The sequence below is a fragment of the Oratosquilla oratoria genome, chromosome 26 (genome assembly GCF_046742065.1).
Source record: "Oratosquilla oratoria isolate Oo_2021 chromosome 26, ASM4674206v1, whole genome shotgun sequence".
NCBI lineage: Eukaryota > Metazoa > Arthropoda > Malacostraca > Stomatopoda > Squillidae > Oratosquilla > Oratosquilla oratoria.
In genome coordinates this window covers 4,681,109-4,698,608 of record NC_134802.1, presented here as the reverse complement: position 1 = coordinate 4,698,608, position 17,500 = coordinate 4,681,109, and the positions used below count along the sequence as shown (strand labels likewise).

Below are 17,500 nucleotides of genomic sequence, written 5' to 3'. Positions count from 1 at the left end.
TAAGGGTAGAGGACATTCACCCACTGGAAGGCGGGCTGACCCTTGCGACCTGACAGCCCGCCTTCCAGGGGGTATCATCAGCAAATTTGGAAACAGTAGATTTTAGTCCATGGTCTATATCATTTATGCATACTAGGAATAGAAGTGTCCCAACAACGTAACCGTGAGGAACTCCACTTGTTATATTTTTCCATCCAGAAGTTTTTCCATTTAAAACAACTCTCTGTTTTCTATTATTCAACCAATTACTAGTCCAACTTAATAGGCTACCACTTATTCCGTGTGAAGCTAATTTAGTAAGTAGTCTTTCGTGGGGGACGGTATCAAAAGCTTTTGCAATGTCTAGATATGTTAAATCTATATTGTTTTTTTTTGTCATAATTTGAGATAACTGTGTTGTAGAATTCGAGTAAGTTAGTCACGCAAGAACGTTTCCGTCTGAAACCATGCTGGCTATCATTTATCAAACGGTTACTTTCTAAATGATGTTCGATAGCATCTGTGATGATAGTTTCCATTATTTTTCCTACGATTGAAGTCAAACTTATAGGCCTGTAGTTATTTGGATTCTTTTTGTCACCTTTTTTGGATTTGGAAGTAACGTTAGCTAGCTTCCATTCTCTTGGGACATCTCCGGATATGATGGATTTCTTGAAAATCTTTTCTAATAGAACAACAATCTCATTTTTAATTTCCTTTAAGATTCTTGGATGCCAATCGTCAGGCCCTGATGTTTTTTTAACTTTGAGTTTATCTATACACATTTTAATTTTTTCTTTTGTTGTATTTACTGTAGTAAGTTCACCATAGACTTTTCACAGGTTTCAGTTTGGAGTTCACTTTGAGGTGTTTCGTTTACGAATACTGAGCTAAAATAATTGTTTTAAATATCACACATTCCTTCATTTGAATATTCAAGTTGACCGTCAGCAGATAATAGTGGACCAAAGTGATTCCTAACAAACTTTTTACCTCTAATGTAACTATAGAATTCTTTGGGATTCTCTTTGGATTTATCAGCGATATTCATTTCGTATTGTCATTTTCGTTTTTTTATCGTCTTTTTTAAATCTCTCTGTATTAATACATAACTTTGATAGTCATTAAATGCACCCGAGCACTTATATTTCTTGTAAGCTTATGTCTTTTGAGCAATACTTTTTTAATTTTCTTTGTCAAACCATTTTGGGCGAGCCTGATTTGGGGGACGTCTGTCCTTATGAATCATTTTAGAGTATTTTGAAATACTTCCCACATCTGATCTACAGGTCTTTCATTTAATTTTGCCTCCCAATCTGTAAGCTGAAGCTCCTGGCGTAGTCCTATGAACTGAGCTTTACTGAAATCGGGTATTTTAGAAACACAAGTATCCATTCTAAAATGTTTTAGTAGTTTGAATCTAACTAAGTTGTGATCGCTATTTGCAACAGTTTCACCGATTTCTACATCGGTTATCATGCTTTCGCGGCTAGTGATCAATAGATCGAGTAAGTTTCCATGTCTTGTGGGCTCTTTTACATGCTGAACTAAGTAATTGTCACCGAGAAAATCAATCAAGCGACTACCTACTGTATATGGCCATGTTCAAGGGTCATCCAATCAATATCGGTGAAATTGAAATCACCCATTATCAATAAATCCCGGTTGCAGAAATTAGACAGTTCTTGAAATAACAGTTTGTCGTCTGCTAATGATAATGTTTTTGGCCTATATATTACACCTACATTCATTTTTTGTCAATTTGTTTTGGTTAATTCTACCCACAAACTATCATATGCATCCTGTTTCACTTTCTCTATAACACAAGCATGGACATTGTTTTTAACGTACAGTAGAACACCCCCACCTTTCTTGTGGTTTCTATCCTGATGAAAGTGTTTAAATCCCGCAATGTTAAATTCAGGTTCAAACTACCATTTAACTATGTCTCGGTTATTCCTATCATATCGAGATTTTCGCTTTTGACATACGCCTGTATTTCTTGGAATTTGTTCTTAATACTACGAGCATTAAAGTGCATGGTTTTGAGAAACTCGTGATTATTTCTTTTTGACACATTTTGAGTTTCAATATCATGCCTTACATTATAATTTTGTTTTTTATTGACACCTTGCTCTATATTGATATTTGGTCTTTCATTGACATCCAATGCCTCATTAACATTTCTCCCATCAAAATTAACATTTCCCCATCCTGGACATCTGGTCGCTCACGGTCATCCGATCTCTTCTGTACACTTTGTCCCCCTACGTCACCGCGTTTAACACCGGCCTCCCCTCGTTCATTGACATTCTGTCCGGCATCCCTTCCTAAAATTATATTTTGCCCCCCCCCACCCCAGTGACATTAAATCCCATCGTGATATTTTGTCCTCCACTGTCATTATATCACATCGTGATGTTTTGTCCTTCATTGACATTCTGTCCGGCATCCCTTCCTGAAATTATATTTTGTTCTCCACTGACATATCCTACCGTGATATTTTGTCCTCCACTATCATTGCATCCCATCTTGATGTTTTGTCCTCATAACATAAGAACATAAGAATAAAGGAGACTGTAAGAGACCATAAGGCCTACACTAGGCAGCTCCGTATCCATCACCACCTGTCATCCCCATCCATAAAGTTGTCTAATCGCTTTTTAAAACAACTGATGGTTTCAGCGCTTACTACATGGTTACTAAGTTTATTCTATTCATCGACCACCCTATTAGTAAACCAATTCTTGCCTATTTCCTTCTTAAATCTAAATTTGTCCAGTTTATACCCATTACTGCGAGTCCTGCCCTGTTGTTTTATTATGATGACATTGTTTGCATCACCCTTGTTATAACCTTTGATCCACTTGAACACCTCTATTAGATTACCTCGCACTCTGCGTCTTTCCAGAGAGTGTAAGTTAAGGTGCCTAAGCCTCTCTTCGTAAGGCAAATTTCTGAGTCCATGTATCATTTTGGTCATTCTTCTCTGTACTGATTCTAGTGAATTTATGTCCATTCTGTAGGACGGAGACCAAAACTGTAGCGCATAGTCAAGGATGGGTCTAACTATCGCTAGATAGAGTTTAATAATTACCTCTGCACTTCTATTCGTTACTGTCCTACTATCATTACATCCCTTCGTGCTCTTTTGTCCTCCACTGTCCTTACATCCCATCGTGATCTTTTGTCCTCCACTGTCCTTACATCTCATCGTGACATTTTGTCCTTTGACATTACATCCCATCGTGACATTTTGTCCTTTGGCATCACATCCTAATGTAACATTTCGTCCTCTACCAACATTATATCCTAAAATTATATTTTGTCCTAAACTGGCATATTGTTTTACATTAATGCTATACTCTACTGTGTTTTCCCCAGTACATTCTATTTCCCCTTCCCTTTGGATTTCTACCCCAAACAAGGAACTAGTTCATTACAAACTCCCACAATAAGGTTTGTAGGAACATCTTTGCCTCTGATGCATATATGCATATGTATATATATATATATATATATATATATATATATATATATATATATATATATATGTGTGTGTGTGTGTGTGTGTATACATATATATTTGTATATGCATTTATATATACGGTATATACATATATATATATATATATATATATATATATACATACATATACCAAAGGCTTTCGTCCCCCCCTTACATAGGAGGTAGGAAAAAAAAAAAAAAAAAAAAAAAAAAAAAGGCATAGAAACCACTTCCACCCATTCCATCCCATACACACTCCACTCCCCTTCACTCTCTTCCCTACCTCTTATCTTGGCACCCCCTGGATGACGGGTTATACCTGCATCATGTCCACTGCCCTGGGTCAGAAGCAGTGTCGTAAGACATAGCACATCCAAAGCAAGGCCGCTTCATAAATTCGGCGACACCCCTCTCCGTCCCCTTATGGAGAAAAAGAGAAGGCGTGGAGAAATCCCTTCGGGCTGCGTCAATTTATTTCTCATACATACTCCCTCACCCCCCATTCCCCACTCACTCCCCCTCATGCACAACCATTCTCCATTCACCCCTATCTTCTGTTCTCTCCGCCCTTCCTCAACAGACATTCCCCTCTTTTCCAAAGCTCCTTTTACCCCATGCATCCATCTCATCCTAGGTCCCCCCCCTCATGTTCACTCCTTCCATCTCTGCCTTCCACTCCTCTTTTACTTATCTTTCTTCACTCATTCTTTCCATGTGTCCAAACCATCCTAATGTTCTTTCATCCACCCTATCTCCCAACTCCCTTTCCACCCCTGTTCTCCTCCTCACCTCCTCGTTTCTCACTCTATCCATACCATACTTCACAGGGATTTCATCTCAAACATGTTCAAACTCCTTTCTTTCTCTTTTATCTTTCATGTTTCTGCCCCATACAGTGGTGTTGGTAGAATCACTCCTTCACACAATCTTCTCTTAGCATCCATTCCCAAATGTCTATTCCTCATTGCACTTTTTAATCCACCAAGGCATTTACTTGCTTCTCTCAATCTACATTCTACCTCCACCTTCATTCCCACCTTTTCCTGCCACATTTGCACCCAAGTATCTAAAACTATCCATTTCATCTAGTCTCTCTCCCTTAATACTCACTTCCAGTCTGCTGCCACTTTCTCCCCTTGTACATCTCATCACCTTACTTTTACCCACATTTGTCTTCAAATTCCTTCTCTCACGCACCTTTCCAAACTCTGTCATTAACTTCCTCAATCCCTCCTCTGATCCTGCTACAAGCGCAGTGTCGTCAGCAAACAACAACTAACTTATCTTCCAATTTTCTCCATTTTCTTTAACCATTTCCAATCCCCAACCCACTACCCTTGCATTCACCTTTCGCACCATCCCATCCGAGTATAACTTGAACAGCCAGGGCGACATAACACATCCCTGACGAAGTCCCACCTTTACCTCATACCACTCACTTTCTCCATTTCTAATCCTAACACAAGCTCTAATACTCTCGTAAAAACTCTTGACCGCTCTTAACAACTTTCCTCTTATCCCATATATCTGCAATACCTCAGAGAGTGCCTTCCTCTCTACCCCGTCATAAGCCTTTTCCAGATCCATAAAAGCCCAAAATACATCCTTACCTTTTCCTAAAGCTTTCTCACATATCTGTCTTATCACGAAAATCTGATCTACACAACCCCTACCCGTCCTAAACCCACACTACTCCTCACAAATTACTCTCTCTGTTCCTCTCCTAATCCTTTCAATCAAAACCCTCCCATAAGCCTTCCCAACTACACTTAACAAACTGATACCTCTGAAACTACTACACTCACACTTGTTCCCTTTTCTCTCGTAAAGTGGAACTATACAGGCACTCCTCCAGGATTCTACCCTTTCTTAAGCAAACATTAAATAACCTCACCAGCCAGTTTAATATCACTGTACCTCAATTTTTCAGACATTTTGCCTGACATCCATCCAACTCAGGTGTCTTACCTGCTCTCATCATCTTAACAGCTTCCTTCACTACATCTTTCCATATTTCTCCTCCATTTTCCTCACTCATCACGGTCATTTTTTAGCGCTTCCCATTGCAACTACCTTTCCCTCCCTATCCTCCTTCACATTTAGCAATTCCCTAAAATACTCTGCCCACCTTCTTACTTCCTTGTCTTCTATTATCATCCCTCCATCTGCACCTTTTACCTTTTACCTCCTATTCCTCTCTTAATTTTCTTCCAAATCATTTTGATTTTTTTTTATAATCAATATATCATATATAAATATATACATATATAAAAATTATATATATATTATATATATATATATATATATATATTATATATATATATATATTGTCAGTGTATTTGGGCAGGAGTTTTTCTCTAATGCCTGTTTCATTAAAAGTGATGGCTAGTTGTGCATTAATAATTTTCTTAAAGGTATTTTCCATATACCTTATTATGGATTTGTGTTCCTTAGTCATAGTAGCTAGATCGCGATTTCGGGTTCAAGACCCTTCTTCTGTAGCTATAGGGATAAGAATTAATTCGATGAGTCGAGTTAAAGATCTAAGTTTTATACTAGAGTTCTTTTACTTGCTAATCACTGGGGGAGGTCACCTGGTATTACGGGCAGGGACGAAATGTCACGTGCGCTAGGGAGCCTCCGGGTTCGTGTTGTTGCGGAATGTGGCATGCTTATGGTTATAGAGTTTTGTCCCGTAGTAGGACGAGTGGCGTTTTGTCTCGTATTGGCGTTTGTGGTGTTATGTCTCACAAACGCCAACTCTGATTTTGTTGTTCTCACTTGCCTCCCTACAAGCAAGAACAACAAAATCAGAGTTCTCATTTACTACGAAAATACCAGAACTTCCTCTCTGATCATAACGAGGATTGTAAGCCTCTTAACCATACCTACAACGGTTTTACTAGATGCAAAGTCAGCCGTCGCCTATCATTACATCTACAAGAGGGAGCAATCAAAGAACATCATAAGAATTTCCACAACGCTGTACTCAGAAGGGATGAATTGATTAATTCCACCAAAATTATTGGAACGTATGATGACCCTAGGAGGCTACAATTACTCGAAGCCTTTCATATTAGAGACAAAGCTCCAGTCATTAACATCCAGAGTAATCTGATCTCCACTATCCCATTATATAGAAACAAAAATCCCCTACCCCTCCCTCCACCCCCTTCCCTTCCTTGTCCCCCCCTTCCCCTTCCACCTCCACCCCCTTCCTCCCCCTCTTCTTCTCCCTTGTGACACACCTACCTAACCCCCCAACCCCAACCCCCCTTACCCCGTGACCTCTGAGATCCCATTGTCTGACCCCTGACCATAGGCTTATATATATATCTGTCATCCCCGACTTGTCACTTTTTTCTCCCATCCCTTTAAATGTGAGTCTTCTTGTAACATTGTCATCGTATTTATTTGCATTTTTATTGTATCCCTCATATTTTACTAGTATTGTTCTAGCACACAATTGTCAACATTATTGTATTTATGTAACTTCTGTAATATTGTCACAATTACTGTAACTATGTAATTTTTGTTATTTCAATTTACTCTTGAAAATGTCTTCATTAAGACGAAACGTTGAGCTCAAATAATGGAAAGAAATGGAAGAATACAGTGATTTAGTTTAAATTCACCTGGTTAATGGTAAATCTCTAATCAGGAAAATCGAGAATACGAGGAAAAACTGAATAACTACAACAATGCTGTCGTTTTTTAACTACACGTATATATATATATATATATTTGTATATGTTTATATATATATACATATATATATATATATACATATATATATATATATACATATATATATAATATATATATATATATATATATATATATATATATTTGAATGTATGAAACTATTTTTCTATCTAATGTATCTCGTAACTAAAATAATTTTCGCTAACTATATTCAATATTCAAGTAAAGGCTAAGGTATAGGCTACTATTGGCAGACAGAATCAATGTGCAAGGGAATACTAATAGTATCATTAATATATGACTTGTTTAAATATGAGGTCAAGTCGTGAAGAGCATCTGTTGATAAAATAGCCTGACGTCACCCAGACTAAATAAACAAGTTCGTAACTCATTTGGGAGTACTCAATTGAATAAAATCGCCTGGCAGTAAAAAAAAAAAAAAAAAAGGAAACTTATGAGCACGTGTGATTTACTTGGGGTTATAGTGACTCACATTCTTCCTTTGCGAATCTATCAAAGGTGGGGAGGGATGGCTGCTTTCCTTGGTGAACTATGAAGTTCCTTTATACCGATCGACAGTAAAGATTGGACAAAGGCTTCACTAGCGTTTGTCCAAGTCGTGATGCATTGTATCAATGTCACGAGATTGTCACTTGACGGATGTGTGACGTGACTGGTGTGTGACGTGACTGAATGATGTGTGACGTGACTGACTGGTGTATGACTTGAGTGGTGTGTGACGTGACTGGTGTGTGACGTGCCGGGTATGTGAAGTGCCGGGCGTGTGGCGTGTCGGGCGTTGTCGTGCCAGGCATGTGGCGTGACGGGCGTGTGAAGTGACGGGCGTGTGGCGTGACGGGCGTGTGAAGTGACGGGCGTGTGGCGTGACGGGCGTGTGAAGTGACGGACATGACGTGGTAGATTAGTCCTTCATATATAAAATTAAAGAGCTATATCGTAATGGCGTCGAAATGAAAGACTACATGTTTAGAAAATGCAACTTTTTTCACTGGAGAGAATAAAAGAAAAATCTGAAAACAAGAAAATTAGGAACGGGTCAAAACGCAATTGTCAGGGACGTGTCATGCACGGTATCCTTGACCCCGAAATGGGTCAAAGTGAGGTAAAAAGTCTGCTACCCAGCTGAAGTGTACGATTACCTGTTCCTACATTTAAGGGAAATGTTTGTATTCTTTGCCTTTGGCATACAAACTAAATCTAACTTTATTTTTCTTTTAAGTATTACTTTATTGATGTAGTTGTGTTCATTTATTTATTCATCTATTTATCTCTTAATTTATTTATTCCATAAATTAATACAGGTACGGGGAGTTTCATTATTCTACCATGTCATTCTCGTTTCCCATCCCTACCCTCCTCACTCTACCTTCTCCCCCATGTGACACTTGACTCCCTTCCCCCCAAAAAAAGAAAAAAGATCTCCCCCTCCCCCACCGTCCTCCCACCCTCTCCCTCTCCTTCTCCCTCTCCCTCTCCCTCTCCCCCTGCCGCACACCCACCGTCTCTCTCCTCCTCCCGCAACCCCCTCTTCTCCACTATTGTAATGCCCTAAAACTGCATATAGGTGTGTGTTCTTGTGTGTTCCTGTGTGTTTTTGTGTTCGTGTGTGTTCTTGTGCGTTTGTGTGCGTCCCAGTACACGTGACTTCAAACGTAGCACAAACTGGATATGTGCTTGCGTGCGTTCGTCATATGGACAAAGATATGTAAGATAACGTGACGTGGCCATGTGTAGGAGATGATGTGACCACTCATGGTCATGGGTGGTATTGTTCATCATCAATTGGGGGCATGCGCCAGCACCCCCCCCCCCCCCGGTCTCTCCGAAGAGAAAGCTCCCATGCCACCGCCCTTCCTTCGCACTCCTCCAAACAGTTGATCGAACTTGCCCCAGCAGCAGCAATGAATTCTTCTTTGGGCATCATCCATCCTTCGTCTCCTCCATCGAGGGTTATATTGTTCCTGTGACTTCGTTAATTTTCTTGTTACTTTGTTTTATAATTATTATTAAATTTTGTAGTATCGTGGATGAAAACATTCTTATAATTTCTTGATTTAGTTGTCTTATTTTCCATTTATTTTTTCTTTATTGTTTCTTTTTGTTGGGTCATGGAGGAATACATTGTCCTCATATTTTTTATTCATTCATCAAAACTATAAGACGCCTCCCCAAAAAAATGGAAAAAAAAATCATTTAGAGAACCGGTACAGAAAAAAGCGTGCCAAATCGAACTATATTTTCGGCGAAGAAATGCTCTTGATATCCCCATTTCAAAATGTTTTTAGGTCACAAAATGGCGGAAGAATACCAGAAAGTGGAAGAAGAATTACAGAGCCTCCCAGTGGGAGAAAAAAAAGTGGAAAGAATAAGAGAGAGAGAGAGAGAGAGAGAGAGAGAGAGAGAGAGAGAGAGAGAGAGAGAGAGAGAGAGAGAGAGAGAGAGAGAAAGAGAGAGAGAGAGAGAGAGAGACTTTTGTTTGTTAATGTATTATCATATTCTCAAACTTCATGATCTATTTCTTTGTGCTTGACACTATTAATGTCAGCTCTAAATGTGTCACCTACCGCTTCCTGTGGCTACACATGACGCGTCACATCCTGATAGAGAGTCATCCTCCGGTGACGTCACACTTGGGTGACCGAGTAGTTTCCGCTTGTCTTGACATAATGGATGATCCAGACTGTGGGAGAGATATCCTGTTATATATACTTATTAATGGATTTATTCATTTTCCTTGTTTGACTTTTTATTCCTTTTGTGAAAAAGAGAGGAAGAAAGAAATAAAGAAAATGTGTCGTATGTGCAAACTTTCACATGCAGACGCGCACAAATACATAAGTACACATGTAGGTGGACGCACACACACACACACACACACACACACACACACACACACACACACACACACACACACACACACACACACACACACACACACACACACATACACACGGAATGATCTCAGGATTAAGTGAACTAAATGATTACCTGTCAGAAGAAAAACCAGACATAATGGGAATTGCAGAGACGAAATTAAGGGGTCCACTACCACCAAATAGTGTTGGACATGGATTATATAATCATTGGATTAAAAATAGAGACGAGAAACAGGGCAGAGGAGTCATGTTTCTGGCCAAGAAAAACTTAACTGTGACGAAGGTTACAGAAGGTAAAAATAGTGTGGAAATGATCATGATAAAAGTTGAAGATAGCGACATGACAAATAAGAAAGTTTGTAGTGATTTATGTAACCACCTCCCCCCCCCAAAAAAAAAAAAAAAAAACGGGTTCTTGGAAAGAGGACGAACATTTAAAGATGTTAGAAGATATAAGGCATTCATTAAACAATATGCTGAAGGATGAGGGTAACCTGGTCCTTATGGGAGATTCCAACTGCAAAAAATCTGTTGGGAAGAGATGACAGTGAAAGGTGGAGAGGAACTATGGGGGAAATATATTACTTCACATAACTATAGAACATACAATGACACAATGGGTAGAAGACCAGATATAGAAGTAATGAAGAACCGTTGTGACTAGATTTAACATTTACAACAGAACCCGAAATCGTGGATAGAATTGAATACAAGACGCCATTTGGGAAGAGTGATCACATATTAATAGAATTTGAACTAAAGGAGGAATTATAGAGAGAAATGAGAAATACAGAAAAGGAAGACTGATGTACAACAAAATGGACTTTGGGAAACTTAAGAAATTCTTTCAAAATGCAAATTGGGAAAAATTCTACAATGAAGAGACACAAGTTGAAAAGAAATGGGTGATTTTGATGGAAAGCTATAATGAAGGAGTGGATAAATACTTACCAAGACAGAAACAGGAAAAGGTATATAAAAAGTGCTGATTCAACAGAAGATGCAGTGAAGCGAAAGATAGAAGAGATAAAAATTGGAAGAAAAAAAAGTGGCAAATATATATCAGCCAAAGAAATGAATACGTAAAAGTGCGCTGAGAAAAAAAAAAAAAAAACGAAAACAAAAGCATCATAAATAATGTAAAGATCAACCTAAGCTATTGTATAGATATGTGAATATTAAACTTAAAGATAAACAGGAAATGGTGAAACAACGTCATGGAAATATAGAGTACACAGAAGATTTAGAAATGACTGAAGTCATTAACTGTTCACTAGAGAAAAAGTACAGCATTGGGATGAAGGGAAGAAAGTGCGACCACCTCCCCCATGAGGAAAATAGAAATAACACAAAAAGAAATAATTGATCAATTAACGAACCTTGATGTCAGGAAATCACACGGCTCAGACGGAATAGCAAATTGGATACTAAAAAATGTAAATAAGAATTAATAGATAAAATATATAATATAATAATTTGCTCACTCAAAGAAGGAAAAATGCCAAATAACTGTAAAATGCCAATATTGTTCCAATATATAAAAGAGGAAACAAAGATCCATCAAATTACAGAGCGGTTTCCCTTACAAGCACTGTAGCCAAAATTTGTGAAAATAATATTAAGAATAGATGGATAAAACACCTGGAAGAAAACAATATAATAAATCCGAGACAATTCGGATTCAGACAGGGAAGATCATGTGTCACAAATTTAATCTGTTTCTACTCAAGAATAATTATAGATATAATACAAGAAAGGGATGAATGGGGGGATTGTGCTTTCCTAGGCTTACATAAAGCCTTCGACAAAGTGAAATATAAAAAAATATTAAATTTGAAAACATAGGAGGGGTACAAGGTAAACTACTAAACCGGATGGAGAATTTTTTGCATGGAAGGAAAATGAAGGTAATGTTCAGAGAAAAGAGTTCAGCTTGGGAGGAGGTGATTAGTGGAGATCCACAGGGATCAGTATTGGCTCCGATAATATTTGCTATTTATGTGAATGACATGGATGAGTATGTGCTATGCTACATGAGCTTCTTTGCAGATGACGCAAAATTGCTGAGAAAAGTAAATGCTGAAACAGAGTGTGAGTCATAACAAAGAAACCTGAACACGGTTTGAAAATAGAGTCAGAAGTGGAAAGTAGACTTCAACATAAAAAATGTAGCATAATGGAATTCGGAAAAAAGTATATATAAAAAAAATAGGACAATATACAATCGGAACAAAGGAAGTAAAGAATGTGGGATCTGAAAAAGTGGTGGGAGTAATCATCGTAGATGAAATGTCCTCTGATAAACAGATGAACAAAGTTGTTGGAGAATCCTACAACTTGCTAAGATCAATATAGGTGGCCTTTTATTTGGACGAGGAAAAAAAATCTAGCAACATTAATAAGGCCTAGACTGGAGTATGCTGCGACACTATGGTCATCCAGTACCAAAAAGAATATATAGAAAATTATAAGAATCCAGAGAGTAACAACGAAGATGGCCCCAACGCTTTCAAACATGTCATATGAGGAGAGATTGTCAAAACTGATTTTACCGACTATGGAACAAAGAAGAGAAAGAGCTGACCTGTTGACCATCTGCAGTATTATGAAAGGCATGGAAGTCCTTGGTAGAGAGAACTTACTAAATTGGGATAAGAGAAATACAAAAAAAAAAAAAAAAAAAAAAAAGGACAGCTACAGAAGAGACTTGAAAAAAAGTTTTCCACGCAGAGCGGTGGATATCTGGTGTTCTTGTCATTATCTGCACTTCATGTGCATTGATTCATTGCCAAATAAAGTCTATCTATCTATCTATCTAAACTGAACAAAACAATAGTGCGTGCAAAAACTATTCACGAATTTAAGAGCAAACTAGATACTGGGAGATACAACGACGGGACACCACGAGCATAGCTCTCCTTCCCGTAATATACAACTAGGTAAAATACAACTAGTTAAATACACACACACACACACACACACACACACACACACACACACACACACACACACACACACACACACACACACACACACACACAATAAACTAATAAGGAAGATAGAATCAATAGGCGGCATCAGAGAAAAAAAATATTGGAATGAATGAAAGACTTCCTGACTGGGAGGAAAATGAGAGTAGTAATTAGAGATAAATTCTCAAATTGGGAAGAAATGAAAAATGGTGTCCCGCAGGGATCAGTACTTGCCCCGATTATGTTTGCCATATACATAAATGACATGGATGAAGGAGTGGGGTGTTATATGAATTTCTTTGCAGACGACGCAAAAATACTAAAGAAAGTAAAAATGGAGGAGGATTGCAACTCATTACAACAAGACTTGGACAAGATCTGGAAATGGACTCAAAAGTGGGAAGTGAAATTCAATATCAAGAAATGTAGTATAATGGAATTTGGAAAAAGTAAAAACAGAATATCGAGAGATTATGAAATTGGTGAAGAAGAGGTCAAAAAAATAAACTCGGAAAAAGACCTTGAAGTGATGATTAGCAAAGACTTGACACCGGATAAGCATATTGATAAAATAGTCGGAGAAACCTACAATTTATTGAGGTCAATAAAAGTGGCATTTGCCTATTTGGAATAGGAAATGATAAAAAAAAAAAAAAAATACACTTATAAGACCAAAACTCGAATACGCAGCAACACTATGGACATACAGTACCAAAAAGAATAATAAAAAAAAAAATAAATAAATAAAAAAAATAGAAAGAATACAAAACTGGCACCAACTCTTTCCAAAATGATATATGAACAAAAACTGTCCAAATTAGAACGATCAACTCTGGAACAAAGAAGGGAAAGAGAAGACCTACTAACTATCTATAGAATTATGAAGGGAATGGAAATCTTAGATAAGAATGATTTAATAAAATGGGACAAATTAGACAAAGAAATAGTGTGTGCAAACACTATTCAAGATTTTAAGAAAAAACTTGATGCTGAGAGATACAAAGACGGGTCTCCACGAGCATAGCTCCCTTCCTGTATAATACAACTAGGTACACACACACACACACACACACACACACACACACACACACACACACACACACACACACACACACACACACACACACACACACACACACACACACACACACACACACACACACACACACACACACACACACACACACACACACATATCAAGATTTTAAGAAAAAACTTGATACTGAAAGATACAAAGACGAATCACCACGAACAAAGCTCCCTTCCCGTATATTACAACTAGGTAAATACACACACACTTGTATGCACGAACAAACAAACATACATACGGGTTTTATCGGTAACCATGGCGACGGGGTACCAACTTAACCCAGGGTCCGGATGAGCAGCAGGTGACGGTCCCGCGGAGGCGTCTCAGTGTCTGTTTGGAAGCGTTGAGGTGAAGTTACACTACCCGCGGTTCTCAAGTGTGCCACAAGCGTGTCTAAATCGTGCCACAGGGTGATCGTCCGCGCTTTCTGTTCACTTTCGAGACCCATCGGAGTTTGAGGAAACATTATGGGCGAAGAAGACAAGAAGAAACTAGCGACTGTCCTCGATGTGGCCAAGGTAGATGGAAGGGGGACTACGGCGGGAAGGATGGTGCGGGGTGTCTGCTTACCATGGATGGCGAGGGCCATGAGGAGATCCAACTTTCGTTTTTTTTTTTTTTTTTAATACAAATTTGTTCATTATTTTTATTTATTTTTCTAGGAGACATCACGTGCACCTGTGAGTTAACATGGTGTCGGGAAAGAATTAGGTGTGTGGTGTGTTGTGTTGTCTGGCGTGGTGTGTGTGTGTGTGTGTGTGTGTGTGTGTGTGTGTGTGTGTGTGTGTGTGTGTGTGTGTGTGTGTGTGTGTGTGTGTGGTGCGTTGAGTGTGTGATGTGTGTAGTGGGTATGTGTGTGCGTGCATGTGTGTGTGGGGGGATAGGCATATGGTATGTGTGTGTGTGGTTGGCATATGGTGTGTATATGTGTGTGGTGGGCATATGGTGTGTATATGTGTGTGGTGGGCATATGGTGTGTGTGTGTGTGTGTGTGTGTGTGTGTGTGTGTGTGTGTGTGTGTGTGTGTGTGTGTGTGTGGTGCGTTGAGTGTGTGATGCGTTGAGTGTGATGTGTGTAGTGGGAATTGTGTGTGTGTGTGGTAGGCATATGGTGTGTATATGTGTGTGGTGGGCATATGGTGTGTATATGTGTGTGGTGGGCATATGGTGTATATGTGTGTGGTGGGCATATTGTGTGCATATGTGTGTGGTGGGCATATGGTGTGTGTGTGTGTGTGTGTGTGTGGTGGGCATATGGTGTGTGTGTGTGTGTGTATTTACCTAGTTGTATTTACCTAGTTGTATTTACCTATTTACCTAGTGTGTGTGTGTGTGTGTGTGTGTGGTGGGCATATGGTGTGTGTGTGTGTGTGTATTTACCTAGTTGTATTTACCTAGTTGTATTTACCTATTTACCTAGTGTGTGTGTGTGTGTGTGTGTGTGTGTGTGTGTGTGTGTGTGTGTGTGTGTGTGTGTGTGTGGTAGGCATGTAGTGTGTGTGTGTGTGGTAGGCATGTAGTGTATGTGTGTGTGGTGGGCATGTAGTGTATGTGTGTGTGGTGGGCATGTAGTGTGTGTGTGTGTGTGGTGGGCATGTAGTGTATGTGTGTGTGGTGGGCATGTAGTGTATGTATTTGTGGTGGGCATATGGTGTGTGTGTTTGTGGTGGGCATGCGGTGTGTGTGTGGGTGGTGGGCATGCGGTGTGTGTGTTTGTGGTGGGCATGCGGTGTGTGTGTTTGTGGTGGACATGCGGTGTGTGTATTTGTGGTGGGCATGCGGTGTGTGTGTTTGTGGTGGGCATGCGGTGTGTGTGTTTGTGGTGGGCATGCGGTGTGTGTGTTTGTGGTGGGCATGCGGTGTGTGTGTTTGTGGTGGGCATGCGGTCTGTGTGTGTGGGTGGTGGGCATGCGGTCTGTGTGTGTGGGTGGTGGGCATGCGGTCTGTGTGTTTGTGGTGGGCATGCTGTCTGTGTGTGTGTGATGGGCATGTGGTGTGTGTGTGTGGTGGGGATGTGTTGTGTGTGTGTGTGGCTGGCTGGCATGTGGTGTATGTGTGTCTGTATTGTGCATGTGGTGTGTGTGTCTGTGGTGGGCATGTAGCCATGTTTGTGTGTGTCTGGTGGGCATGTGGTGTTTGTGTGTGTGTGTGTGTGTGTGTGTGTGTATGTGTGTGTGGTAGGCATGTGGTGTGTGTGTGGGGCATGTGTGGTGGGCATATGGTGTGTGTGTGTTGTGGGCATGTAGTATTTGTGTGTGGGGGGCATGTGTGGTGGGCATGTGGTGTTTGTGTGTGTGTGATGAGTATGTGGTGTTTGTGTTTGTGTGTGGTCGGCATGTGTTGTGTGCGTGTAGTGGGCATGTGGTATGTGTGGTGGACGTTGTGTGTCTGGTGGGCATGTGGTGTTTGTGTGCAATTTACCATGGTCTTGGATCACGTGTTGAACTCATGATCAACAACTATTACCCGCCCGTAAGAGCTCAAAGCTCATATATGACGGATCTGTGGGTAATGCCGTGACCTTACACGCACACACACCCAACCTCCCACCCACGAGTTGGAGTAACGACTCGCAGCGCAGCGATGCTGAACTTATTTCAGTCCTGGACACGATTCGAACCCGGACCGCCGTAGTGGAGCCGGGAACTCTACCACCGTGCCATCGAGTTGTGGGCATGTGGTGGGTGCGTGTGGTGTGCGTGTGGTGGGCATGTGGTGTGTGTGGTATGTGTGTGGTGGGTTGTGGTGTATGTGTATCTGTGTGTGGTGGGTATGTGGGGTGTATGTCTAGTGTATTGTCTGCACATACGTGTTCACTAGTGTATGTAATAACCTATGTGTAAGCCCCAGACTAGCAAGCCTGTGGGATCAATGGTGGTATGAGCAGGTGAGCTGTCTTCGTGGCGCTCTGCTGCCTCATGGGTGGCACCTCTGACTCAGTAGTGATTCAGTGACCTTAAACGAGTTCGGGTAACAAGTGGCGGGGCCGAACGAGTTTTTGTCGCCAGACCCGAGAATGAGACCGAGGGATAGGGATAGGGATAGGGATAGGAGGAAGTGGTGGTGTCCGAGATGTATTCACAAAGTGTTTATTAATTTATTTTATTTATTTTATATTTTTCTTTTTATGTAGATATTTTGTCTTTTCATTTTCTTTATATATATTTTTGTATATTCATGTTTATTTGCATCTATTTATGTATGTTTATATGCATCTATTTATCTATGTTTATATGCATCTATTTTGAGGCAGCAGTTACTGTGTAGTTATTGGTTTAAGTGAATTACTGTGGAAAAAATAATTACACGGTAACAATATTTTGTTTGTATCGATATTCTAGTGAGTGTTA

At 39.8% G+C, this 17,500-nt stretch overlaps 1 protein-coding gene across 3 annotated transcripts in view; it reads left to right on the top strand.

The window, feature by feature from the left end:
- The window catches only part of LOC143039367 (EF-hand domain-containing protein D1-like), a 235,433-nt gene that overhangs the window by 187,919 nt on the left and 30,014 nt on the right, over positions 1-17,500 (top strand). The window contains exon 1 of one of the 3 annotated variants that reach the window (XM_076209275.1): positions 14,436-14,669. The exons of the other annotated variants lie outside the window; for them this stretch is intronic. Within the exon in view, the coding sequence (XP_076065390.1) occupies positions 14,619-14,669 (51 nt within the window). The 5' untranslated portion in view covers positions 14,436-14,618. Of the gene's footprint in view, positions 1-14,435; positions 14,670-17,500 lie in introns of those variants that run through there. 3 annotated transcript variants of the gene reach the window in all.